General features: G+C 42.3%; 1 protein-coding gene across 1 annotated transcript in view; it reads left to right on the top strand.

The window, feature by feature from the left end:
* kiaa0586 (KIAA0586 ortholog) overlaps positions 1 to 27192 on the top strand; it is a 210980-nt gene that overhangs the window by 156467 nt on the left and 27321 nt on the right. The window contains exons 18-25 of the mRNA XM_028822337.2: positions 68 to 255; positions 2139 to 2245; positions 4252 to 4436; positions 7340 to 7514; positions 7608 to 7812; positions 14728 to 14972; positions 23932 to 24008; positions 24816 to 24944. Coding sequence (XP_028678170.2) covers positions 68 to 255; positions 2139 to 2245; positions 4252 to 4436; positions 7340 to 7514; positions 7608 to 7812; positions 14728 to 14972; positions 23932 to 24008; positions 24816 to 24944 — 1311 coding nt within the window. The remainder of the gene's footprint in view (positions 1 to 67; positions 256 to 2138; positions 2246 to 4251; positions 4437 to 7339; positions 7515 to 7607; positions 7813 to 14727; positions 14973 to 23931; positions 24009 to 24815; positions 24945 to 27192) is intronic.

Genomic DNA, 27192 nt, shown 5'->3' with positions numbered 1-27192 from the left:
CGACCATCCAATCTATACATAGCTTTGTTTTATTGTGTTTCTTTTGTTAATTTTTCTTTTCTTACAGCTGGAGTCTGAAGATGAGGGAGACTTTCCAAAGAGCATTGAACTTCACGGAGACACAGGTCCTAGCGCTGCTCCATACCATGGGCCAGTCTTCCCACCGCCCGCTGCTGTAGTCTCATCAGCTCGTCAGGATCTGGCCGAAGAAAGGAACGAGCACAGCAAGACGCTGGAAAGTCAGCTGGTGGACTTGTGAGTGCCCTCTACTGGCAGCTTTCACCGTTTCCTCCTCCTTGTATATTCCTCTTTTGCTGATGGACACACTCGGTTTTATTTGCTTGACTATTTTAATGGTCAAAAGTTTTAGAAAAGTGTAATCAGTTGCAATGTAGTGAGTGACCTAAAGTGGTGAAAAGGAAAGCAGACACTTCCTGTTAAATGCCAGGCAGGCAGGAAGAGGCGGGTCCAGGTGGACAAACACTGGAAGTGATATCAGAGGTGGTGAGGTTGTCAATCATCTGGTCTGTAGCAGGAAGAGAAGAGGTGTTAGAATACAGCGCCACCCTGTGCATTGGCGGAGAATTAGCACAACCAGAGCCTTTAAGCTGTCCCCAAGGCGTATGTGTGTAACAATACATTAAACATGACATGTTTTTTTTTGTTGCCAACCTGAAAAGGCCATGTGCAGCCCTGTCTTGTTCCCCTAATGTAATCCGCAGTTGACTGCACTTATATTGCAATAAGGGCACCAAATGAGAATGACTCTGCTTTACTTAACCATAAACAGTTACATTCCATTAACACATAAGTAATCTGTGATGCCAAGGTGAGACTGACTAACATTGTTGCTCGGTAGCTTGGATCAACCCATGATTCATTTGCTTTGAATAAAAATCATTTATTTTGAAAATAGCTTTGGCAGACATGATGGTGCTGTACGTGGTGGATGGCTTCTTGGTAAGGTAACAGGCCCAACCCTCAGTTTTCCATATGGCTTATTCACTAAGCACTATTCATTGCTTCTCTTCCCAAACCCCCCGGCCTTGCGCTTTGTGTCTCTGCCGCTCGCGTATGTGGATTTCACTTTCACCAAACAACTAATCTTTTAATTCTCGCGGATAGGCCTCTTCATTGTGAAGAGACACTACTTTTCCCTGATGGCAACACGGATTAGACGATCTACAAGTCTCTGACTTAAAGTTTAAATCCGAACAATATATTCGATCTCTTTTCGTTGTTCCATTATTTCACCGAGTAATAATTTCCGTTTGTTTGCGCTACTGTGAGCGTTACTATCATTTTTTTGAGACTTCGAATTTTAGTATTTTCATTATAACCGGCTCTGCATGTGTACCGTGCCAATGTTTTTGAATTCTTTATGACGTTCTACTTTGTCATCTACTCTTTGTCTTTTATTTCTGGTCCCGGCTGTGGTTAAGTCTCTTGGCACAAAGTCTCGTCTCGCGGGACGTGAAAATGTCTCTCTGAGAAACTCACGTCTCGTCCCAGGATTTTTTTATTATAATAGAGAGATATTCACTTTAGTAACTTATCTACTGTTTGCCTTTTTTGCCCATTTGATCGCAGATTGTGGAAGTGATTGGAAGAAGTACGGCTTGTCTAAGTCTAGCGCCCCTCGGGTTGCCAGGCCGTAGGTCTTGGCAGTGTAGTTGCTGGTCCGAACGATTGGGCCAGCCGTTACAGCCGAACAAAGGGGAAGTATTGCTATAGTATTGTCAAAATATTTTCAAAATAGCCCTAAAGAATTGATATGTTCACCTGGCCAAAAGCTACTAGGTGACAAAAACGAGTGTGCCATTATTCCTCCATACAATGTTTCATCAGCGTTCGGGTCTTGTTTATGTGAGGAGGAAGGAGAATCACAAAGTCATCCGTAAACATGCAGGTAATTCGAAAGATTAAACTTGTCTCACATGTGATGCTGCACTCAATGTAAATTTCCGCCGGTGACATCTGCTCCTGCATTGACCTGAGCTTCTCGAGCCTCAGCACCGCTTCTACAGGACGAGGGGCTGCTAAGAATGGCCCATTGGGTGGTGAATCGGCTGGTATCGAGGTGCACAGTGCTGACTCTCTGATGCTGGGTGACTGACTTGTTGTGTTTTTTGCCACAGAGTGGAGAAGGAGATCTTGGCGCAAGTGATTGCTCACATGTATCCTGCTGACCAGCCTCCAGAGTTGGACAGCAACGCAGATGAAGACAGTGTGGCTTCAGACATTGGTGAGGTTTTCAGTGACGATTTCCGTGTCAGAGTGAAGTGTGTATGTGTTTAACGTGTGTTAGAACCAAAGGCGGAAACCTCTAGAGTTGCTTTGTCTAGTTACCTCACCATAGTGCTCATTCCCCACCTTCTTTATCACTTGAGGCTTTGATCTTAGGGGTGGGCTACTCCCTGTGAAACAGAAATGCAGAGCTGTCCCTTCCTATATGCAGATCACGCACTGCGTGTGGTTCCCGTGATCAGAGTGCAGATTTATCGTTAGGCATTAGGGGGCCTTAGTTGTCCGCGATTTAGGAGCTCCATTGGACAGCCAAATCAGATTGCAGGTTTTTGTTGATTGGTTTACTAGACTTGAGTCAGATAACTCCACCCACAATCCCAGTCTTTACCATGGGTGTACCCGGGGGCATCACATAACATCACTGACATATAATGCAAAGCAACAACCTCCTCAACAGAGCAGAGCTCTGGGGGTCCCCCGCTTGACTCTTTTGGGGTTATTGCTGTTATCATGAATCGTCAAATTAATGTCGCAGGCAGTCACCTTTTGTAATAATTTTCCATTAAGGAGCACAGAAAACAAAAAAAAAATGAAAGCATAAAGAAGAAGTTTGTGTTTTACAAATCTAAATGGTCTAACATCCCGTAAGATAGCTAACGTTACATTAATTAGTCTAGTGCTTTAGTGGAGTAACAATGGAGTAGCATTATGGGTAATAGTTTTGATTTCAAGTGTTTAATAGATGTTACAGTGCCTAGCAGACACATGGGTGAGGTTTATTTAGTACAGCCGTATAAACCTCAGGACCTACGAGTAGACACGCTGAATCGGTTTAGGGCCCTGGTTTGGCTGGGGACGGCGCTGCTGAAATGGATTCACTTTTGCACGCCTTGCGATGATTCACCTGTCCAGTTATCCGACTTTTCACTTGCACTTTGTCTCCCCAATTGTCTGCTGTGACAATTATGTGGAAATATGAATGTTTTCTTTAATATCTTGCTATTTTCCGCCTTTCTTGTGTCACATCCAAATAATTTGTTTCAGTTCATTTTTTACATTGCACTCTTTACCTGAGTGTAGACACAGAGTGACATCCTTACTCCTCCATTTTGGACTTTCACTTGCCATAAGCTGAACAAGATGTATTTGGCTTATAAAAAGTATAAAAAGAAATTAGCTGAAATGATGTAAAGAGCTAAATACTGAGAAGGTGAGAAGAGTAGCAAAGATCAAACAAAGTAATGCCAAGTGGGTTTGAGAATATGATGAGCAGCCAACAAGTGTGATGATCACAAAGAGAAGGATAATTAAAATAAATGGCAGACCAGTGTGAAATTAAAGTAGATGAAGTTCATGACATGCATGTACTAGACATTGTGACCACTACTATGCGAACAGCAGCCCTGGGTTCAAATACCCTCATTATTACAAAGAATACATTTTACACATCAGGCCCCCCAGTACTTTTCATTTCCTTTCTCCTCTACTCCTCCCCAAATGACCATAGTCCTCCTCTTCCTCCTCCTCTCCGAACCCCAGTTTGTCTGGGTGGAGCAGAGTGGCTTCATTTATGTACCTCTGATGCCACAACATTCCACCCAAGAAGAACTTCTGGGTCAGTCACAACATTCTTACAACAGAGAAGTCCTTCTCCATTAGGTTCTTCTGGCGGCACCCAAGGAACCCATTAGAGCTTCCTATTTGGACTACACCTCCCAGGCAGCTCTGCGGGCATGCACATTGGTGTCACACAGTCAGATGGATACTGTCACCTGTCATAGTAGAGGAGCACATGGCCTTGTGAGGCAGTTTCCCTCCATCCTTACCCATCACACACCACCTTCTGGACAAGTTCAGTTTGACGATGTGAATGAGTTAAGGGTTTCTGTCTCCATCAGTGCTGTGATGTCCAAGCAAAATGACTTACCCTGTGGTTGGCACAGGTGGCATGGGTATAAGGTTCCTAGGCTGACCATTAACTCTTTTTTTTTTTTTTTACGGCAGTGGAAGCTGCAGGAGGTGCTGGCCTGCAACTCTTTGTGGATGCTGGACTGCCAGTGGATTCGGATCTGATCCGGCAATTTGTGAACAAAGCAGTGGAGGAGATTGTCGCCATTATGTTGGGGCAGAGAGAAGGCGTGAGCAGAAGTCGGACTCCCCCACCATCAAACAGCAGAGTAGTCTCCCCGGTACTCCACATGCTTTACTTTTGACTTTTAAAGGAATTTTTTAAACGATTTTATTTAACTTTACTCCTGTGTCTGTTTGTTTGTCTGGGTTAAATCTTGCAGCTGATTTTAAATCCATTTTTGGTGAAGCGAATTTCTTCACATTTTGCATACGTGTTCAGTATCGATGACAACACAATAATCCGTCAGAACCGATGCAATTACATTACAAATTTTGCCGTAATCAATGATTATGCGATTCCCATTAACGCACACACAACAATGACGGAGAGAGAATATAGTGAGCTGTAGGAGCGTACAAGTGAGAGACGCATCGGGTCGCGCCCACTTGCCTCTTCTAGTGAGTGGAGTGGAGTCGGTAAATATGCGGACCGACTTTACTTATTAATTCTTGCAAAGGAGTCTCGCCTTGATGATCACGGTGAGGCAGTATTGCCGTAAGCTTGCCGTTCTGTCGTCCATATTTTGTTTTTGCAGCAACCAAGTGCTGATCCCATAAGAGCTTGAATAGAAACGTAGAGACCAAAATATAATTTGTTTTAGTATTTAAATAATTCTGCAAAGAAGATATATTATGTAATACTTTTAAAGAAACTTCCCATTCATGAAAAATGATTAAAAAAAATCATTTGCAAAATACTCAAAAACTAAAAAGTAAAACATAAAATATATAAAAAAAAGTTGTTTTTTTTAAGTAAAACGATTTACCTTAGTTATTAATGCACTAAAAAGCAAAAAATACATTTTTCTTTAAGAACAATTTTCATGGTTATATGTGACTAAATAAAATCTTGGGGCACTCATAAATTAATTTTTTTCAATCAATTAATAGAATAGCTACTTTCATCATACAATGTTATAGTTTTTTTATATTTTAATTCCCCACCATACTAAACATGTTTCAAAAATTGTTTGAATCAAGTCATTTATGTGCACCCCATGAATTTATTTAGTCACATATAATGACGAAAACTGTGCTTAAAGAAAAATATTTTTGCTTTTTAGTGCATTTATAGCTAAAGTAAATGAAATTTTTTTACCTAAAAAACTTTTTTTGTGTATTTTGTTTATATGTCACTTACCTCACATACTGTAGATTTACACTAACGGCCCATAAAAATTTTTAATCTCACATCTTCACGGAGAATCGTGATAACAGACTTTATACAGGGTGTCCTTAAGCTCTGGACACATAGGAAATTTATGACTAACTACCATATATACTCACGTATAAGTCGGGTCTTGAAACCCGAAAAATCAATCGTAAAATCGGACCCCGACTTATACGCCCGTTCAAAAATGTGACACATAATTTATTTTTTTTATATGTTCTTGCCTCCTCCAATCTCACATCAGTTTCTCAGATGCATTGAGTTTTGTTGCAGCAGCGCCGTTACCAATTTCTTTCGCTACTTCAACAACGTTTAATTTAAAACCAACATCATATTTTCTGCTGATCAAACACTCCATCTATACTAATAAAAGGCAAAGCCCTCACTCACTCACTCACTCACTCACTCATCACTAATTCTCCAACTTTCCGTGTAGGTGGCAGGCTCATTCCTTACAGCTTACTTACAAAAGTTAGGCAGGTTTCATTTCGAAATTCAAAGCGTAACGGTCATAACTGGAACCTCTTTTTTGTCCATATACAGTAATGGACGGCAGCTCGCTGGCCGTGGGAGGCGGGGTTGCGTATCGCGTCATCACACCTCACACGTAATCACGTGAACTGACTGTGAAGGAGAAAGGACGACCTTATATGGCGTTCGTTTATAAAACAGCGGACAGGCTGTGTAAAGGCAGCTTCACAAAAAAACAGATCCTTAACAAATTGTTATTGGTATATTTTCCCTCATTTTAAAAAAGGTTTTCATTTCTTCTTAATAAAAATTTAAAAGCAGAACTTCGCCGCTGCAAAGCGCGCCTGACTTTATTGAAAAAGAAACTAAACTTGCAGCGCCGCCGCTATTCAATGACACTTGCCTAACGCCTGACTTTATTGAAAAGAAACTAAACTTGCAGCGCCGCTCTTCAATGACAATGCACCTAACCTGCATGTCTTTGGACTGTGGGAGGAAACCGGAGTACCCGGAGGAAACCTAGACAGACACGGGGAGAACATTCAAACTCCATGCAGGGAAGCGAGCCCGGGTCTCCTAACTGGCACCTTCCACTGCGCCACCATACCGCCCACATACAAACTTAAAAGGTTTAAATAAAACAGAAATATATACCTTTATTTTTACTTCCTTAACTTGTGGAGGGTGTATCCTGTAGCAAAGCCCTAACTTTTTTCATGAAAGCCCCTTTCAGTCAGTAAGCCTTAAAAACAGGTGTAAAGCTAAACTTGCAGAACCGCTATTCAATTACACTTGCCTAACGCCTCTCCTAAGGGGATATACTGTGGGATCTGGGCATCAGTCAAAGCACCAATCACAGGCCCGATTAGAAAGCGGGAAGCTGTGATTTGTCGTCTCCCTCCCATTTAACAATCACAGCCCGTGTTACAACGCCCTATGTATGTATGTATGTATGTATATATGTATATATATGTATATGTAGATATGTGTATATGTAGATATGTATATATATGTATATGTATATATATGTTTACATAACCTCATTAACACACTACTTCTCCGCTGCGAAGCGTGGGTATTTTGCTAGTTAAGTAACATATAAAAGTAAATATCGTTTTGGGTGGATTATTCCTTTAAGTGTAAAGTCTGCCATCTCAGTATAATGAGCTTTTATAGCATCTTTTATGGCAAAATGGCTCTCAATACAGTCCACATGCCACTCACATGCCAGGGGCAAGCTAGTGGATTAAAGCCTGAAGTGTACCAAAAAACACACACCTACACCGTCATTCATATTGCCTTTTCTTTCTTTACCCTCAGATATCTGTGATTGCAACTCCAATACCAACACCACAGCAGAGCCCAAGGCATACTCCCTCTCCTCCACCCAGAATGCCAACCCCTGTCAGAACCCCTGACAATTCGGAGGAAGAATCCACACAGGAGCCTGAGGACACACAGGATGTCTCACTTCATGCCCTAGCCCAAAGAGAAGGTAAGTAAGCCTTAGATTTTTGGCACTAGCCCACATTGACAGCACTTTGAAGATGCCACTGTCTTCACTCAGAGTGTGTTTTTGGACTTTCAGAAGAAGAAGCACCATTCATTGTGGAAACACCGGCATGTACTCCAGTGCCATCTCCAAGAGTTCCAACTCCATCTTCACCTTCGATATCGGAAAAGACTCCCAGTCCAGTGCCTTCTCCTCATCCTAGTAATGCTTGGGAGAATGCTGAGCTGCCCCTGGAAGAAGAAGACCCCAGAGCTGAGAGTCCACGTTCCCAGAAACCAGTGTACGGTGTTATGTCCCGGGTGGCTTTTTCTCTGCACTTTCTCACTTTCCTTACTGATGAGAGTTTTCTGTTCAGATTTCTGAGAATTAGGAGTTTAAAATGTGTGTTTGAAAGGGTGACTACTATAAGTGCAGCATTTATCATACCAAAGAACACTCATGGGTTGTTATTTAATTATTGTACTCCCCCGCTATGTGATGACAACATAAAGGCGATTCTGAGTGGTCCTGCTCAAAGTGAGCTGGCCACCATATGTTTTGATGCCTGCAATATCTGATGGTTGGCTTGTATGCCTTCCGTATCTTCCAGGCATTCAGTAAATATGAGCAGCACTCGGCACTATACAGCATAAATGAGTACACACCCTCTGATCATAAAGATATACACTCACCGGCCACTTTATTAGGTACACCTTGCTATTATCGGGTTGGACCCCCTTTTGCCTTCAGAACTGCCGTAACTCTTCGGGGCACAGATTCAGCAAGTTGCTGGAAACATTGATCAGGGATTCTGGTCCATATTGACATGATAGCATCACACAGTTGCTGCAGATTTGTCAGCTGCACATCCATGACGTGAATCTCCCGTTCCACCACATCACAAGGTACCCTACTGGATTGAGATCTGGTGACTGTGGGGGCCATTTGAGTCTAGTGAACTCATTGTCATGTTCAAGAAACCAGTTTGAGGTGATCTGAGCTTTGTGACATGACGTGTTAATCCTGCTGGAGGGAGCCATCAAGAGATGGGGACACTGCGGTCATAAAGGATGGACATGGTCAGTAACAATACTCAGGTAGGCTGTGGCATTTAAACAATGCTCAGTTGATACTAAGGCACCCAAAATGTGCCAAGAAAATATCTCACACAGCACTATACCAACACCACCAGCCTGAAGTGTTGATACAATGCAGGATGGATCCCTGCTTTCATGTTGTTGCCCCTACCATCTCAATGTCGCAGAAGAAATTGAGACTCATCAGGCCAGGCAACATTTTTTCATTCTTCTGTTATCCAGTTTTGGTAAGTCTGTGCGAATTGTAGCCTCACTTGACTGTTCTTAGCTGACAGGAGTGGCACCCACCATGGTCACCTGCTGCTGTAGCCCTCCATCTGTTGTGCATTCAGAGAGGCTCTTTTGCATACCTCTGTTGTAATGAGTGCTTATTTGAGTTACTGTTGCCTTTCTATGTGCTTGAACCAGTCTGGCCATTCTCCTCCGACCTCTGACATCAATGAGGCATTTTTGCCCAGAGAACTGCCACTCACTGGATCCCTTTTTCAGACTATTCTCTGTTAATCGTAGAGATGGTTGGGCATGAAAATCCCAATAGATCAGCAGTTTCTGAAATACTCAGAGCAGTCTGTCTGGCACCAACAACTATGTCACATTCAAAGTCAAAGGCAGGTCATCTTGACGATGTCTACAGGCCGAAAAGCATTCAGTTGCTGCCATGTGATTGGCTGATTCAATATTTGCATTAACAAGCAGTTGAAAATGGGGAACCCAATAAAGTGGCTGGTGAGTGTATTTCTGTCTAAATTATGGCCATTACAGTTCACCGAAAGATAACAAAATTTAAATTTATTAAACATACATTTGATAACAAAGATAACACAATCTAAACTTATTAAACATACATTTGATAACAACATAGAAAAATATGTCATCAATATCCGTAAAATAAGTACAACGTAAATGAGGCAACATTGCTTAAATCTAAGGCTGGCAAAAAGGAGCACATCCTTTGCTAAATTCCACAAGTATGTAATATTCCAGTACTCAGTATGTCCGCCATTACTTTATAGTACAGCACTAATCCCTCTTGGTATGGAGTGTACGAGTTCACGGCATATTGTCAAGTCTGTCCTGTTCCGCTCATGGAGGCCGACCTCCTTGAGTGCTTTAATGTTTGACGGGAGGTGCAGCACAACTCGTGTCTTCAAAGTTCGCCTCAGGTGTTCCATAGGGTTAAAGCCAAGTGACATACTTGCCACTCTAGCACTTTTACTGTCTTCTTCTTTAAGAATGCAGCAGTTTACCTGGAAGAATTTTGTGATCATTGTCGTATTGAAAAACCACCCAATAACCTAGGCAGTGGAGAAAATATAGAATGCTTTCCTACAAGGTTTTGCACTACACAAGTGAATTCCTGATGCCATCGATAAACTGCAGTCCTTCCACCACTCCACAACTCGAACACCTTGCAAACTACTCACTGTGCTCCTTGCATTTGCCGCACCATAAATTTACATGCCGTCATATCCAAAATGATTAATTTTGGCCTCATCAGACTAGAGAATAGATTCTCCAATATCTTCACTTTTGTTAAAATGGGATTTTTCCTGTGCTGTTCTCACTAAAAAAGACTTTGTCACGAGGTTACAGCAATGATGGCAGCCTGATATTTTCATGGTGCTTGCCACAAGTCCATGCTTTTTTGATGTTCTATGTTATTTTTTGGCAGTTACTGTATTTGCTAATCCTCTTGTACCCTTGTCCTCTTCTGCGTAATGAAATTATTTCCTTCTTAAGTCTTCAAACAGCCCTCTCCCATGTGGTGCTGTTGTCTGCATTAAATGGATAATCTGCCCAAAAATTATTATTTGTTTTTGTTGCTTACGCAATGTAGGTTGTAGTTGTGGCCAAGAACAAATGTAATCCCATGTTTTTGTGGAGAAAGGACATCATAACATTCCTAGAATGGGACCCTATGGTGCGCAACACTGGACAACGTCAAATGCTGCGAAAAACATCCGTGGATGTAACTCGTGTCACATAATCCACATGTTCGTTCTGCTGTCATATGTTCAAAACATGCAAAATACATGCTTGTCTGCTAAAATATTCTTAAACAGTTACTTCTGGATTAAACAGAGCAAATCATAAACAGTAAACTCAGAGCCTCATGAAAGTCACTTTTTGAATTGAAGGCCCGCCTCTCCCCCTCATTCATTGGTCAAGAGTCCTTTCTCCAATTCAAATGCACCATATTGTGGATTGTGCCTTTCCTGTTTATTTTTTAATGCAGAGTTTTCCAGAAGTAAGTATTAATAGCATTTTTACAAAGAATATGTGTATTTTGGACGTTTTGACCATTTTCATGGATTACGTGACACGATTGTGGATTGTGCGACACGAATAACGTGAGGATTTTTTTTTTTTGGGACGTTTTTTCACATTGTTTGCCTCTGTGAAGAGTTGTCCACCATGTGGCCCCATTCTTTGAGAAATGTGATGATGTTTTTTCTCCATTAAACATTTTTCTTGGCCAGCACAGTAAACCACATAGGGTAAGTAACATAAAAAAAAAATAATAATAATTTCTTGGGTAGAGTATTCCTTTACAGGTGGGAGTCTTTCAGTAGGTTGAGTGCCACTTAACTGAAGGTAAAAGTGCTGAGTGTCCCTGATTGAGTGGTGTGGCTCAACAGACTCATCTGCTGATTACTTCCCCTTAACTAGCCTCATTTTATTATGCAATTTTTGTGAGGGCTGCTTAATTTTTCAACATGGCCTTTTATCATTTTTGTTAAAATAACACTATCATGATAGGTTCATGATATAGAAACCTAAAATTTGTTTAAAAAAAAAAAAAAAAAAAGAAAGCTGGATTTGCGCTGTACTAGCTGAAGTACCTGGCAATGCCCGGGTATATTTGTAGAATGGGTTAAGTAAAAAAAAAAAGCAGAGGTCGTGTGTGTGTTTTTTTAAATGGTAACCCTGTTGTTATTGCTAGCTGTCTCATCCATCAGCCCCACTTCCTCTCTATCATTGTCTCTACTCTCATGAGTCAAGAATTTATTCTTTTTGGGCCTGATGGGATTCTAGAATTGCAGTAACTCCTTGCTGGGTTTTAACCGTAACTGCCATCTTAGTTCAAGGTGGACAGCTCGTAGCATTTAACTTATGACGAAAAGCCGACAAAGCAGAAGTTAAGCAACAACCTTTTGATGGCCCCTTTGTGTTGTGCGCCACCTCCACTCTCGCACAAGCCTCACCCAACACCCCTCTGCCAACGCCCACGATACTCCTTTTAATATGACAGGAGATAGAAGCAGCCTGGGTAAATAATGTCACTTCTGATTGTTTTCCTTGCTGTCTGGCTTTAGTCTCTCCAGATGTTTCACTTGCTGTGAGCCAGTAGGTGGCACTGTTGTGCAAACTCTATCATACAGGAAAGTAAAAAACAGTCAGACCTCCTGGGGCAAAATGTTTGGTTTCAAATTAGTCTGTCTTGTCCATATGGTCCCAGAAAGCAACTAATGTAAAATGTGGTCCAGATCGAGTATAAGGTGTGGGATTATGTAGGGAATGTACATACAGACAGGCAGACATTGTCTTATATATAAACGTCTACGCGTGGAAGTGTGTGTGTCTGGCCCAGAAGTGCGAGGCTACAGCATGAAGCTCAAAGAAAGCGACTCTGTCGCCAAAGTGAAAACCGCCGCGAAAAGAGAAACTCACTTAGCCGCCGACACACAAGCGAGGTGAGCACATCAGCAAAACGAAACCTCTGAGGAGAGACAAAGAAGGATATCAGGGAGGCTAAAAGACAGTTGGAGAGGAATATACAATAGCAGATAAGGCAAAAGAAGACCCTAAGAGATTCTTTCAGTATTTTAGTAGTAAAAGAACAGTCAAGGAGGAGGTGATGTGCATCAGAAATAGTAAAGGGGAATTAAAAGATACAGACAGTGAAATAGCGGATGCCCTAAACTTAAATTTTTCTGAGGTGTTTACAAGTGAGCAAGTGGATAACCTCAGAGTGGTAACAGGGACTACCAAGGAGGTACTGAGGGATTTGGAAATTGTAGAGGGAGAAGAGCTGCTCAGATTAAATAAGCTGAAATCAAACAAATCACCAGCACCAGATAATATTTACTCTCGAGTTCTTAAGGAGGCTAGCGAGTACAGATATAAACCTTTGACACATATTTTTAGGAAGTCACTGCGCACTGGAGAGATTCCAAAGGACTGGAAAATGGCAAATATCATCCCATTATATAAAAAGGGTGGTGACAGGGCAGATCCAAGCTACTATAGGCCAGTAAGCTTAACATGCATCACAGGAAAATTAATGGAAGGAATTATTAAGGATAAGATTGAGCAACATCTGGCAAGGACTCTAAGCTATCGACTTCCCGACTGTTCAGAAGCCATTAAGAAGGCTAACAGAGTGTCAGGTTGTATAGCTCGATGTGTGGAGTACAAGTCACAGGAGGTTCTGCTCAACCTTTATAATGCACTGGTGAGGCCTCATCTGGAGTCCTGCGTGCAGTTTGGGTCTCCAGGCTACAAAAAGGACATAGCGGCACTAGAAAAGGTCCAGAGAAGAGCGACTAGGCTGATTCCAGGGCTACAGGGGTTGAATTATGAGGAAAGATTAAAAGAGCTGAGCCTTTACAGTTTAAGCAAAAGAAGATTAAGAGGTGACCTGATTGAAGTGTTTAAAATTATGAAGGGAATTAGTACAGTAGATCGAGACTGTTATTTTACAATGAGTTCATCAAGAACATGGGGACACAGTTGGAAACTTGTGAAGGGGAAATTTCGCACAAACATTAGGAAGTTTTTCTTTACACAAAAAACAATAGACACTTGGAATAAGAGACCAAGTAGTGTGGTAGACAGTAAGACGTTGGGGACTTTCAAAACTCGACGTGATGTTTTTTTTGGAAAAAATAAGTGAACAGGACTGGCGAGCTTTGTTGGGCTGAATGGCCTGTTCTCGCCTAGAGTGTTCTAATGTTCCTACATTGGCTTACTTAACTAGAAACTCGCTTACCCGCTGATAGACAATGGAGGTGAGCACATCAGAAAAACAAAACCGCTGAGGAGAGAGAAACTCTCTTAGTCGCTAATACACAAGCGAGGCGAGCACATCGGCAAAACTAAATCGCCAAGGAAGGAGAACCTCGTTTAGCGGCTAATACACAAGTGATGCGATTGATTGATTGAAGCGCCAAAATCCATGATTTCTAGGAGCCCGGGCTTACACAGCTAGTAATTTATATATATAGATACTATAAAGTGCCTACAGCATAAGCTGACATGTTTAATGTTAGTTGAGCTCAAGTAAAGGGGCTTCCTTGTCCTTAGCAGAGAATAAAGCACAGGACGAGAGCACCACCAGCTGCTGCTACAAAGCTTAACTTACTCATGATCGAGAGTTTCATTTCTGAGGAGATGCTGTATGTGGTTGCTATTCATTAGGCACAAGTAGAAAGCACCACAAAGCTAAAGTCTTCCCAAACAGAATAAGTTGGCCTGAAAGCTTTTGCCTTCAAAAAATACATATGCAAAAACTAGACAAAAAAAACTTTAAATGGGAATTGTTTTGCTTTTATTTAGCAAACAAAAAACACCAATGAGGTAAGTAAAATTTACTTGACAAGAATTCTTAAAATAGGGTAAATGATAGGTGCAAATTTTTTGATAAGCTAATAATTCTTACAATAAGGGAAGCAAATTTAATGTCATGATATAAATGCTTTTCAGTTGCCTAGATTTAATTTTTTGCAGTGTACAGTAGTTGGGGTCTGGCCACACGTGCGGCCCCCTGATTTAGTTGCCCCAGGGTGACTTCAATTCCTTGTCCCAGAGGCCCCTGGGGTGCCTGAATTAGCCTACACGTAAGGCCCTCTTAACAGCATTATGGGCCCCCAGGCAAAGCAGTGCATACAGCATACATAGATCAGCATGGGACCCCCAGGCAACTGCCCAGCATGCCCATGCGTTAAGACGGCCCTGCCTGGACAGGGTTTGACTGTTACCTCCAGGTGGTGCCCAAGTAGCAGCAGCTAGCTGTGCTCTCGGCCTTTGCCAAGCTGATGTTGTCAAATCCTGACCGATGCTCCTCACCCTCCATATCTGCTCCTTTTTTTTTTTAATTCTTCCTCCTTCTCCTTTAGTGAGATGTCTGTAGCTGTTGATGAAGAGCCGCATAGTCCCATTCCACCTTTACCACTACCAGAACACTCTCCATCACCTGAAGTACCAGTTTTGATCAAACGCACCGAGAGCCCTCCTGAGTCTGCATCTTCAGAGGAGAGCAGCGCTTCCCTGTCGGGCACAGAGACCGAGACTGAGAGCGCGGGCCGGAACATCTCGGAGGGCGAGATCCTCTTCAGCTCTGGGCAGATGCATGCAGCGAGAGGTAAAATCTAAAACTGTTGAGGGAAACTGTGTAGCTATGTAAGTATTGAAGGCTTGAGAGGGACTGAGTGGTCTCTGAGGTAGGCATTGCCCCTTTGTCACTTGAATGTGTACCTCATTGTAGCAGGGTAAGGAGTGAGGTGCTGGGGACATTTTCTTGCACTGACTTTGCATGTTCTCCACCCAGTTCAGATGAGATTCCTCCAATAGCCCCAAAGTACAGTCATGTGATAACGTAAGTCCTGTTTTTTCTTTTGTTTTAACGTATGTGAACGTATCAAGACCTGATCTTCATTTAAACCGTATCTTTAAATAACGGCGATGTATGAGAAAAGATCAAACAATGAAAACTTGACTTTGCAATAATTTATTCAGCCTAAAAATGAACAGATATGCCATTGTTATCGGGGGGGGGGGAGAGAAAGTCCACCCTTGGCTCTAATAGCTGGTGTTGCCCCCCTCAAGTCTAGCAGCTGACTGGGAGAAAGTTTCCCCCACTCTTCTGTGCAGAATGCTTTCAGTTGTGCAGAACATGAGGGCTGTCTTGCATACACAAACCCCCCCCCCCCCCCCAACCCAAGCAGCATTTCAGTGGCATTCACATCTGCACTTTGACTTGGCCATTCCAGAACCCTCCATTTCTTTCTTTTTGGTCATTCCTTGTTGGATTTACTGGTATGTTTGAAGGTCATTGACATGTTGCAAGATCTACCTTCGGCTGACCTTCAGTCTTCTGACAGGTGGTCTCACATTATCCTCAAGGGCCCATTGGTACAATGAAGAATGCATGCTGGGTTCAATGATGATGAGCTACCCAGACCCAGGCCATAGTATTTCCACCACCATGCTTTACAGCTGGTAGCAGGTTCCTCTGGTCAAAGGCTATCTTTGGTTTACATTTGTAGGAGTCCACCACCTCTACATCCACTCTGGACACAGAGGGTCTTTGGTGCAAAGAAAGATAATAAGCGGGTCCTTGGTTTGGCTGATGTGAAGACGCAGACAGTTCTGTTTGCACCAAGAAACAAAGGTCTCCTCTCCACCTGACTCCTCTTCTCCGTTTCATCCTTCTTGTCAGTACACCCCACAAGTGCTGAATCATCTGAGGATTTCTACAAGTGACATGACCTGCTGTTATATTTATAATAGTAGATATTCAGGGTGAAGAGAAAAGGAGGCAGGCCTGTTCCTTGTGACTCTCCAGTGTTGCTCACATAGACCTTGAGCCTCATAAACTGCGGTCCAGTCTGCCCGACAGGTGGTCCATTATCCAGGACTCCATAAGCACATCCACTTGCATGTCTCTGAGATGACCTCTTAACAGGGTTGGCTGTCTTCTGTTGCTTTGACCAAGCAACTGCGTCTTTGCCTTGACTGTCTAGAGCACATTGCTTCAGAAGTCCTGGTCCTTACCAAGGTGTTCATGGGTAATCTTTAGTCTTGTCTGTCCAGACAGCAGAGGTCTCCTCCTGGTACACCTCCCATGGAGGTCTAATTTGTGCAGCCTCTTTTTAATGGTGTACTAATGCACTTCAACTCCAACAGTGGCAAAAAGCTACCTGCTGGTCCCATGATGAAATTCTGGGGTTGTTAGAGTCTTCTTTTAGAATCCTGTGTTCTACTGTTGGGGTGGTCTGGGCAGGGTATGTTAGCAAGGCCGTCTTAATAGCATCATAGGCCACCGGGCAAAGCAGCGTGCTGGGTCCCCTGTTTTGCTAGCCTAGGCATCAGAAACATTGCGGGCCCCTGGGGCCTCCAACCAGTACCCATTGTGCCCATACGTTAAGACGACCCTGCATGTTAGTAGTTGTTTGAAATCGTCTCCATTTGTGGATGTTCTTCCTTACAGAGTAATGTCTGCTTTCCAGTTGTTTGGAGATCTTTTTCAGTCCTTTCCCACACTCGTAAGCATCCATAATCTTCTTTCTGAAGGCCTAAGAGAGCTCTTTGGGTCTTAGCATGATGAGAGCACACACTTCAACAACAAAACGCAAAACCAACCTAAATGTCTGAGGTTTAAATCAGGCAGGTTCAGTCAAGATCTTCTCTAATGACGTTCTAATCATCTACACCTGATTCTAATATGTGGTGTTGGAGGCAGAGATACCCATCAGAGTGGACTTGCTTTTTCTACCTGTGACATTTGCATTTCTGTTTATATATAACTTGCTGTCCCCCGTGGCTCTGCCTGCGTAGTAGTGAAACAGGACAAACTTTAAAAATCAATTTAAAAAAATGTAATAATTTGTATTGTGAAGAATTTATATTGATAGCTTTCGTATCCGAGGGCCTCTTGATATACAATATTTTTGGTTTTGCTATCAGGGGCGAGAATGTAGCTGCGATCTCTTTGCCAAAAAATTGGCAAGGTATCTCTGGCCAAGCAGAAGGTGGGTACGCTCCAACATCAAACATTGGCACAATATCTAATCGTGTTCAGCTCTGACGGGAGAGCGTCCCCCACGTGGGAAGAAAAGCACGTGGCCGTGATATCTCTGCCGATCATCAGCTACCCTCTAAAACGCACGGAGCTCAGATCTCTCTCTCAAAAACGTCAAATGTTACTCCTTCTGTAATCTGTAGATGATAATGTCTGCTGAACCAACAGGTATCGCTAGCTAAGCGGAGGCGAGGTGCGCTCCAACATGTGGCGACTGGTAGAGCGACTCAAACAGAGGCTGGCGTGTAAGTGAGGAGGGCCCCGGCTCCCTACTCCTGAGGTCCCGACTCCCCTTATCCTCGGCCTCTCTTTCAGATTTGCGTGAATAAATTAGTGTCGCAATTGAACTCTGATACTTATCGCAATAAGAGAAATTGCAAAATCAACCAGAATGTTCAAGCAAATTGAGGTGATTCACTAAAGCATACATAGCGAGTTGTCAGCAAAGGTAATACCAGCAACCTTACTTTTTACTTACTAGCTGTCCCCCGCGGCTCCGCTCACATAGTAGTGAAACAGGACACATTTTAAAAAACAATAAACAAACCGGTATCGCTAGCTAAGCAGAGGCAAAGAACACTCCAAAACGCAGAGGTTAGACCGACTTGAACGGAGGCTGGCATGAGAGTGAGGAGGGTCCTGCCTGGCTCCCCACTCCTGACGTCACGCTACCCCTCCCTTCGGCCCACAGCCTGTCTCAGATTAGCGCAAATACAGTCGACCCTTGATATACAACCGGCCTGACATGCGAACAACTTGATTTACGACCAAAATTTTTATTTTGATTTACGACCAACATCTTGCGTTACGACCTGAATGCGGTCACGTGTATCCACTTGCGCGATTGTAAACAAACATCTGAGAGCATTTGTAAACGGAGCCCAGATACATGTGTTTGTGGATGTAATTTCGGTCAGTGCAGTGATTTATATAATTTATTTTCGATAATTGCTAAGGAAGGAAGAGAAGGTAACGAAGGTAAAGAAAGCGATCACAATCGAAACGAAGAAGGAAATTGTGCAGAAATATGAGAGTGGTGTTCGTGTGACCGATCTCGCTAATATGTACAGCATGTCGAAATCCACCATCTCGACAATTTTACAAAGAAAAGATTTGTATAAGGAGGCTCCTTCCAAACCATAACCACCTTACCATTTCATTCTCCTCCTCCTTCCTTCCTGCAGCCCAAAGATGTCAAATTAAATGCTGAGTACAGTATGAAATTGTTGTTTCTGGTAGGCTAGGCAATTTTTATAACTTTTTGGTTAGTACATTAGAAAAATTATTGGTGTTTTGGTAAATTATGCACATTATACAACCCTTTTTTATTATGAAAAGGTTAAGTAAGTGTTGCTGTGGGAGGTTCGGAGCGCATTATGGGTATTTCCATTATTTCTTATGGGAAAAATAGTCTTGACTTACAACCAACTTCAGTTACAACCAGCCCTCACGAACGAATTGAGTTCATAAGTCAAGGGTCCACTGTATATCAGTCCTGCAAGAAAACTGTGAAACTTGATGAGAGAAGTCACAAAATCAACTGAAACATTCAAGCAAATTATAGAAAGAAAAAAACAATCTAAATCTATTAAGTAGTTGTCTCGTGAAAAGCGGACAGACAGACATTGGATTTTATATATGTAGATTTCATATATATATATATATTCATATATATATATATATATATATATATATATATATATATATATATATATATATATATATGAGTGTGATAGGCGGTCAGGAACCTTGCACCGCCGAGATGCCTGGGGGCAGGAGGAACTGGGAGAGCGGCGCTTCTTTTCCCTGGGCAATCGGCTGGTCCTTGATCCCTGGGGCACAGCACTTCCGGGACACCAGGAAGTGCTGACAGACCAGGGATGGCTTATGCCCGGAGTGCTTCCAGGTGCAAGGGCAGCACTTCCGCCACACTGGGGGAGTGCTGCTGGAAGTACATCATCAGGCACCTGGAGCACATCTGGGACAAGATCAAAGGAGCTGCCTCACTCCAATCAGGGAGCCGGAGTCGGGTGGAAGAAGGACAGAGCTTGCAAGACAGGAGTGGAGGCGGCCAGAAGAACCAGGAACTGCATACTTGTAAATATTGTAAATAGTGGTTGCTGAATAAACGTGTGTGTTTTGGACACTGCGTTGTCGTGTCTGTCTGTGGCCTGGCTATCTTTTACAGGAGATATGCAGTGAATGAACTGCAAAATGTAAATGAGGCATGATGTTTGTGATGATATATCAGATGTATCTATAGATATCGTGTACAATGAAGATCAAATCCTGATATGTCCACACATGTCAAAAAAAAAAAAAAAAAAAAGGTTGTGCTTACTTTTTCAAATAACTGGTGTCTTATAAATGTTCTCTTCAGTCTGCATTAAAAGTTTGTCCGACAGGTACATGCGATTGTGTTCATTATAACAGGTCTCCTCCATGCAAAAACGTAATTCAAATGGGACTGCAGTCCCTCACAAAAGAAGAGAAATAAGAGTGGCCAGTAGGTGGCAATGTAAGGCACCTGACTGCTAATCTGGCTTCTCTCCTCCAACGGCACACACAGCGTCTTCACATAATCCACTCGCGTTCAGTCCTTTTCACTCTGTTGATATCTGATTAGGTTTTGTGAATTCTCCACTAATATCCTCAAGGCGCAGGGCTCATCAGGTTTTGTCCGGTTGGACTGCTGAAGCTGCCAGTTTTTGTTTTGCTTTTGAACGTTTATTCAAGTGACTGCCAAGATTGGGGCTTCGTCTTGTGCATCAGTTCAGTTTGTCTTTCTAGATAGATTGATAGAATATATTTGTCCCCATGGGGACATTTGGCTTTTTACGGATGCTGTATAACACAGTATGGTCTGAACACACACCAGAATCTTGCCTGAAGAATGGGCCTGAGTTGCCTCAAAAGCCTGTATATTGTAATATTTTTAGTTAGCCAATAAAAGGGGTCATTTTGTTTGACTTCTCACTACATTCATAATGGCCAACACAGTACAAAACCCTAGTACTACAAATAAATACATAAATAGATAAATAAATATCTGTATGCAAACAGTATGGTCTGAACACACACCAGAAAATGGAAGAAAATTTGAAAAGAACATCAACAACAACATTTATTTTTTCTAGAGCACATTTTCATACAAGTGGTGTAGCTCAAAGTGCTTTACAGGATGAAGGAAAAAAATATAAAAATTTGGTAATACTAAGTAACATAGAATAAAAGTAAGGTCTGATGGCCAGGGAGGACATGAAAAAACAGAACAAAAAAACTCCAGAGAATGGAGAAAAAAAAAAAATCTGCAGGGGTTCCGAGGCCACGAGACCACCCAGTCCCCTTTAGGCATTCTACCTAACATAAATGACCTCAAACAGTCCTCATGGTTTTCAGGCTTCACGTGGAAGAATTAGATTATGATGGTCATGTGGACCTCTGGCCTTCAATCCATCAATGTAAGGACATCACGGTGCTTTGATCAGGTGGTGGGGGCGCAGATCGCCACCACAGAAAACCGGAAAAAGCACAACAGAGAAAGTAAGGGTTAGTACGGATTTCGGAGCCACCATGAATGATAATGATAATTAAATATATACAGGTGCTGGTCATAAAATTAGAATATCATGACAAAGTTGATTTATTTCAGTAATTCCATTCAAAAAGTGAAACTTGTATATTAGATTCATTCATTACACACAGACTGATGTATTTCAAATGTTTATTTCTTTTAATGTTGATGATTATAACTGACAACTAATGAAAGTCCCAAATTCAGTATCTCGGAAAATTAGAATATCAATTAAGACCAATGCAAAAAAAGGATTTTTAGAAATGTTGGCCAACTGAAAGGTATGAACATGAAAAGTATGAGCATGTACAGCACTCAATATTTAGTTGGGGCTCCTTTGGCCTGGATTACTGCAGCAATGCGGCGTGGCATGGAGTCGATCAGTCTGTGGCACTGCTCAGGTGTTATGAGAGCCCATGTTGCTCTGATAGTGGCCTTCAGCTCTTCTGAATTGTTGGGTCTGGCGTATCGCATCTTCCTCTTCACAATACCCCATAGATTTTCTATGGGGTTAAGGTCAGGCGAGTTTGCTGGCCAATCAAGAACAGGGATACCATGGTCCTTAAACCAGGTACTGGTAGCTTTGGCACTGTGTGCAGGTGCCAGGTCCTGTTGGAAAATGAAATCTGCATCTCCATAAAGTTTGTCAGCAGCAGGACGCATAAAGTCCTCTAAAACTTCCTGGTAGATGGCTGCTTTGACCTTGGACCTCAGAAAACACAATGGACCAACACCAGCAGATGACATGGCACCCCAAACCATCACTGACTGTGGAAACTTTACACTGGACCTCAAGCAACGTGGATTCTGTGCCTCTCCTCTCTTCCTCCAGACTCTGGGACCTTGATTTCCAAAGGAAATGCAAAATTTACTTTCATCAGAGAACATAACTTTGGACCACTCAGCAGCAGTCCAAAGGCGAGACGCTTCTGACGCTGTCTCTTGTTCAAGAGTGGCTCGACACAAGGAATGCGACAGCTGAAACCCATGTCTTGCATACGTCTGTGTGTGGTGGTTCTTGAAGCACTGACTCCAGCTGCAGTCCACTCTTTGTGAATCTCCCCCACATTTTTGTTTCCCAATCCTCTCCAGGGTGCAGTTATCCCTATTGCTTGTACACTTTTTTCTACCCCATCTTGTCCTTCCCTTCGCCTCTCTATTAATGTGCTTGGACACAGAGCTCTGTGAACAGCCAGCCTCTTTAGCAATGACCTTTTGTGTCTTGCCCTCCTTGTGCAAGGTGTCAATGGTCGTCTTTTGGACAACTGTCAAGTCAGCAGTCTTCCCCATGTGTAGCCTACAGAACTCGACTGAGAGACCATTTAAAGGCTTTTGCAGGTGTTTGGAGTTAATTAGCTGATTAGAGTGTGGCACCAGGTGTCTTTAATATTGAACTTTTTCACAATATTCTAATTTTCCGAGATACTGAATTTGGGACTTTCATTAGTTGTCAGTTATAATCATCAACATTAAAAGAAATAAACATTTGAAATACATCAGTCTGTGTGTAATGAATGAATCTAATATACAAGTTTCACTTTTTGAATGGAATTACTGAAATAAATCAACTTTGTCATGATATTCTAATTTTATGACCAGCACCTGTATATACAGAATATCAGGGTTACGCTAAAATGAAGCTCTGAGACAGCCATGGTACAATAATGTGTTTTTAGCAGTTTTTTAAAGTGCTCCACCGTATTAGCCTGGCGAACGTCTATCAGTCAGCTATTCCAGATTTTATGTACATGACAGCAGAAGGCCACCTCACCACTTCTTTTAAGTTTAGCTCTTGGAATTCTAAGCAGATACTCTTATCCAACAAACAGAAACTAAACAACCCAGTTTGAGGTGCCAATCTAAATATATGAACTTCTTGGAAACAGAAGTACAGGGTGGCACAGGGAAACAGGAAATTTTAAATTGACGTTCAATGCACGAATAAGCAAAATACATTTAATGATGAAATGATGTTGTAATCAATATTCATTTTATGTTTTGAAGAAATTATCATGAAGGTGTTGTCCATTTCTCCGTACACATTCTGACAGCCCGTTGCGGAAATTCAGCATTGCTTGACGTAACATGTCATGAAGAATGCCAGCGATTTTCCTCTTCAGTCCTCCTTTTGAGTTCAGCAATGGTTGCAGAACATGTGCAGTACAATTGGCTTTTAAGATGTCCCCACAACAGTCACTGTTGCATGAAATGACGCGCCTTCCAAACAATCGTCAAATAGCTGTCATCGATTGTCGGGCAGTATACGAAGTGGCTCCACATAGAGACTTCTTTTTTTAAGGCTGAACCTGTTTCTTCGATATTACACACACATGTTGTAATCACATGAGCAGACGGGACACGATCATGACATCCTAACTGGTAATGACGTCGACATTCCCCTTGCGCAGCAGTCACACCATCACCATTCTCATCAAAGGCTTTCACAGCGAACGTTCGTTGCGCACCACTGCACTGCTCCATTATAACTAATGGCAAGGGGTCCTAAACAAGGTTGCATCGGTCCCAAAAAACTGTCGACGGCCCAGGGTCGCCAACACCCATTTCCAAAATTTCCTGTTTTTCTGTGCCACCCTGTATTAAAAGAAGAATTGTTTTAGTTTCTCATGCAGATTTTTCAGCAGCTGGGTTCAATTCAGTCAGTGTATTATTTGATTTGCTCAAATTTATGGTGGGCCACTTCCAAGGACTAGAGAGAAAGGGTAAACAGAAGTGGAGAGAGTGGGCAACCTCTCCCAGAAGACAGACTTTGTGGAACCTGATGTGCGGACCAGTAAAAATCTAATTTCTAGAAAACAAAGAGCCAGGATGCAAAATTTGGTCCACGGCTTATCAAAGAGCAGTGGCGTAGTTGGCAGGATTTCAATGTTAACATTTATTGCGAACTTGCAGTGAATTGTCCCACTCTTCTCTCTTTTGCTTTTCCAGCTTTTGCTGAAGAAGGAGTGATTTTGCCAAATCACAATGAAAGCCTGTCCAGTTCTTTACGTGATGCCCATGACATGGTGAGAGAGCATTTCATTGTATGAGGGTTCTGTTTAAACCAATTAAATATAATTACTGTGCTGTGGTGGCTACTGTGAAATGATCCTAACAGTTTAACCAGTTGTCTAAACGATGCCCGGCAGTTGCTGCGTTAATTGACAAATGGATATGGATGTGGTTTTGGGTTCATTTCTTTTTCATTTTCACAGTAGCTACTTAAATACAAAGCCTGCAATTTCATGGCGGGTTCCTGGTGAAGTTATAAGGAAGTAAAGAGGACCAACTGTTGAAAGCTGAGCCGATGTGAATTACTGAGCCCTGCATTCTTTACTCTTACTGCCTAAACGTCCTCCCAATTGGCAGACCTTCAGCCTTGATATGACTTAGTGGGGGGGGGGGGGTCCTGGGGGGAGGTGCTGTGTTCACAGAGTCCCCCTTCTTCTCTAATATTATGTCCAGAAGAAGGCAGGCAAAGGCAGACGGCTTGCTGGCAACATTGCTGCCTGAATGCTTGAGCATATAAGGCAAGGGAATGCCAAGCGCCAAGGCAGAGGCAGATTAAACATTGGGGCCCAGGGACTTTTTAAGGAAAATCAGGCCGGGCTTCGCTTTGCTCTACTTTACAATCTGTTTGCACATTCCTGATGTTGATATATGCTGTTTCTCACAATGGCACACCGAACAGCTGCTGTTTCAAGTCAGACACGAGCAGCAGACTGCTGCCTTAATGGCTGTTTCATGTTGTCCTATTAGTTGCAGTGTGTTTGTTTGCTAAGTGGTCTAGCATGTCTGCTCAGTGGGCTTCTCTCTGTTTCTGTCTTGCACAGGATTATGACCCTCCAAGTGAAGGACAGGTGATTAGGAAGCCACACTACAAAAGTCACCGTGACCCTGTACTCTCTCTCCTGGTCAAAATGAACCAGGGCCAGATTGTTCAGCAGCAACAGCAGCAGCAGGTATTTGGATGATGACATCACCTGACCCCGTCCTCCCTTTCTCTCTCTCTCTCTTCCTGTCCCTTTCTGTCTTTGGTCACTTGAAATGAGAATGATGGGGCACTGGTGTACCCTTAGTTGACTAAGGTGGCCAATTGTTGAGCCATAGCTATTAGGGCAATATGGACACGATATTCCATATTCACAAAACTGGATTCTTCTTCCTTTCTTTCTGTTTCTGTATTTTCTCCACATTATCAGAGATGCTGTGTTTTATTGCACTCTCTGACCAACTGTGATACGCACGCACCTTACACGAAAGTTACCTGCTAACCTCTTAGGTTCTTTTCTTAATTGGAACTGATATACGAAAAGCATCTGTGTACCTGTTATTTGTAACCGTCTTGCCTGGCTCACTCTCCATAGTGTACCCCATGTTCAACCCGAGGGACGACAACAACAAGATTTATTTCTAGAGCATGTTTTCATACAAATGATGTACTGTAGCTCAAAGTGTTTTATAAGATGAAAAAATATAAAATAAGATTAGGCAATACTAAGTAACAAAGGATAAAGTAAGGTCTGATAGCCAGGTAGACAGAAAAAATAAAATGTATATCAACTTTTTTAAGTAAAATGATTTTATTTACTTTAGTTATACAGGTGCTGGTCATAAAAGTAGAATATCATGACAAAGTTGATTTATTTCAGTAATTCCATTCAAAAAGTGAAACTTGTATATTAGATTCATTCATTACACACAGACTGATGTATTTCAAATGTTTATTTCTTTTAATGTTGATGATTATAACTGACAACTAATGAAAGTCCCAAATTCAGTATCTTGGAAAATTAGAATATTGTGAAAAGGTTCAATATTGAAGACACCTGGTGCCACACTCTAATCAGCTAATTAACTCCAAACACCTGCAAAAGCCTTTAAATGGTCTCTCAGTCGAGTTCTGTAGGCTACACAATCATGGGGAAGACTGCTGACTTGACAGTTGTCCAAAAGACGACCATTGACACCTTGCACAAGGAGGGCAAGACACAAAAGGTCATTGCTAAAGAGGCTGGCTGTTCACAGAGCTCTGTGTCCAAGCACATTAATAGAGAGGCGAAGGGAAGGACAAGATGTGGTAGAAAAAAGTGTACAAGCAATAGGGATAACCGCACCCTGGAGAGGATTGGGAAACAAAAATGTGGGGGAGATTCACAAAGAGTGGACTGCAGCTGGAGTCAGTGCTTCAAGAACCACCACACACAGACGTATGCAAGACATGGGTTTCAGCTGTCGCATTCCTTGTGTCGAGCCACTCTTGAACAAGAGACAGCGTCAGAAGCGTCTCGCCTTTGGACTGCTGCTGAGTGGTCCAAAGTTATGTTCTCTGATGAAAGTAAATTTTGCATTTCCTTTGGAAATCAAGGTCCCAGAGTCTGGAGGAAGAGAGGAGAGGCACAGAATCCATGTTGCGTGAGGTCCAGTGTAAAGTTTCCACAGTCAGTGATGGTTTGGGGTGCCATGTCATCTGCTGGTGTTGGTCCATTGTGTTTTCTGAGGTCCAAGGTCAATGCAGCCGTCTACCAGGAAGTTTTAGAGCACTTCATGCTTCCTGCTGCTGACGAACTTTATGGAGATGCAGATTCCATTTTCCAACAGGACCTGGCACCTGCACACAGTGCCAAAGCTACCAGTACCTGGTTTAAGGACCATGGTATCCCTGTTCTTGATTAGCCAGCAAACTCGCCTGACCTTAACCCCATAGAAAATCTATGGGGGATTGTGAAGAGAAAGATGCAATACGCCAGACCCAACAATTCAGAAGAGCTGAAGGCCACTATCAGAGCAACATGGGCTCTCATAACACCTGAGCAGTGCCACAGACTGATCGACTCCATACCACGCCGCATTGCTGCAGTAATCCAGGCCAAAGGAGCCCCAACTAAATATTGAGTGCTGTACATGCTCATACTTTTCATGTTCATACCTTTCAGTTGGCCAACATTTCTAAAAATCCTTTTTTTTTTGCATTGGTCTTAATTGATATTCTAATTTTCTGAGATACTGAATTTGGGACTTTCATTAGTTGTCAGTTATAATCATCAACATTAAAAGAAATAAACATTTGAAATACATCAGTCTGTGTGTAATGAATGAATCTAATATGCAAGTTTCACTTTTTGAATGGAATTACTGAAATAAATCAACTTTGTCATGATATTATAATTTTATGACCAGCACCTGTAAATGCACTAAAAAGCAAAAAAT

This window comes from Erpetoichthys calabaricus, chromosome 16 (assembly GCF_900747795.2).
Source record: "Erpetoichthys calabaricus chromosome 16, fErpCal1.3, whole genome shotgun sequence".
NCBI classification, from domain to species: Eukaryota; Metazoa; Chordata; class Cladistia; order Polypteriformes; family Polypteridae; genus Erpetoichthys; species Erpetoichthys calabaricus.
The sequence above is the reverse complement of the archived record's forward strand: the minus strand, read 5'-3'. Positions and strand labels throughout refer to the sequence as shown.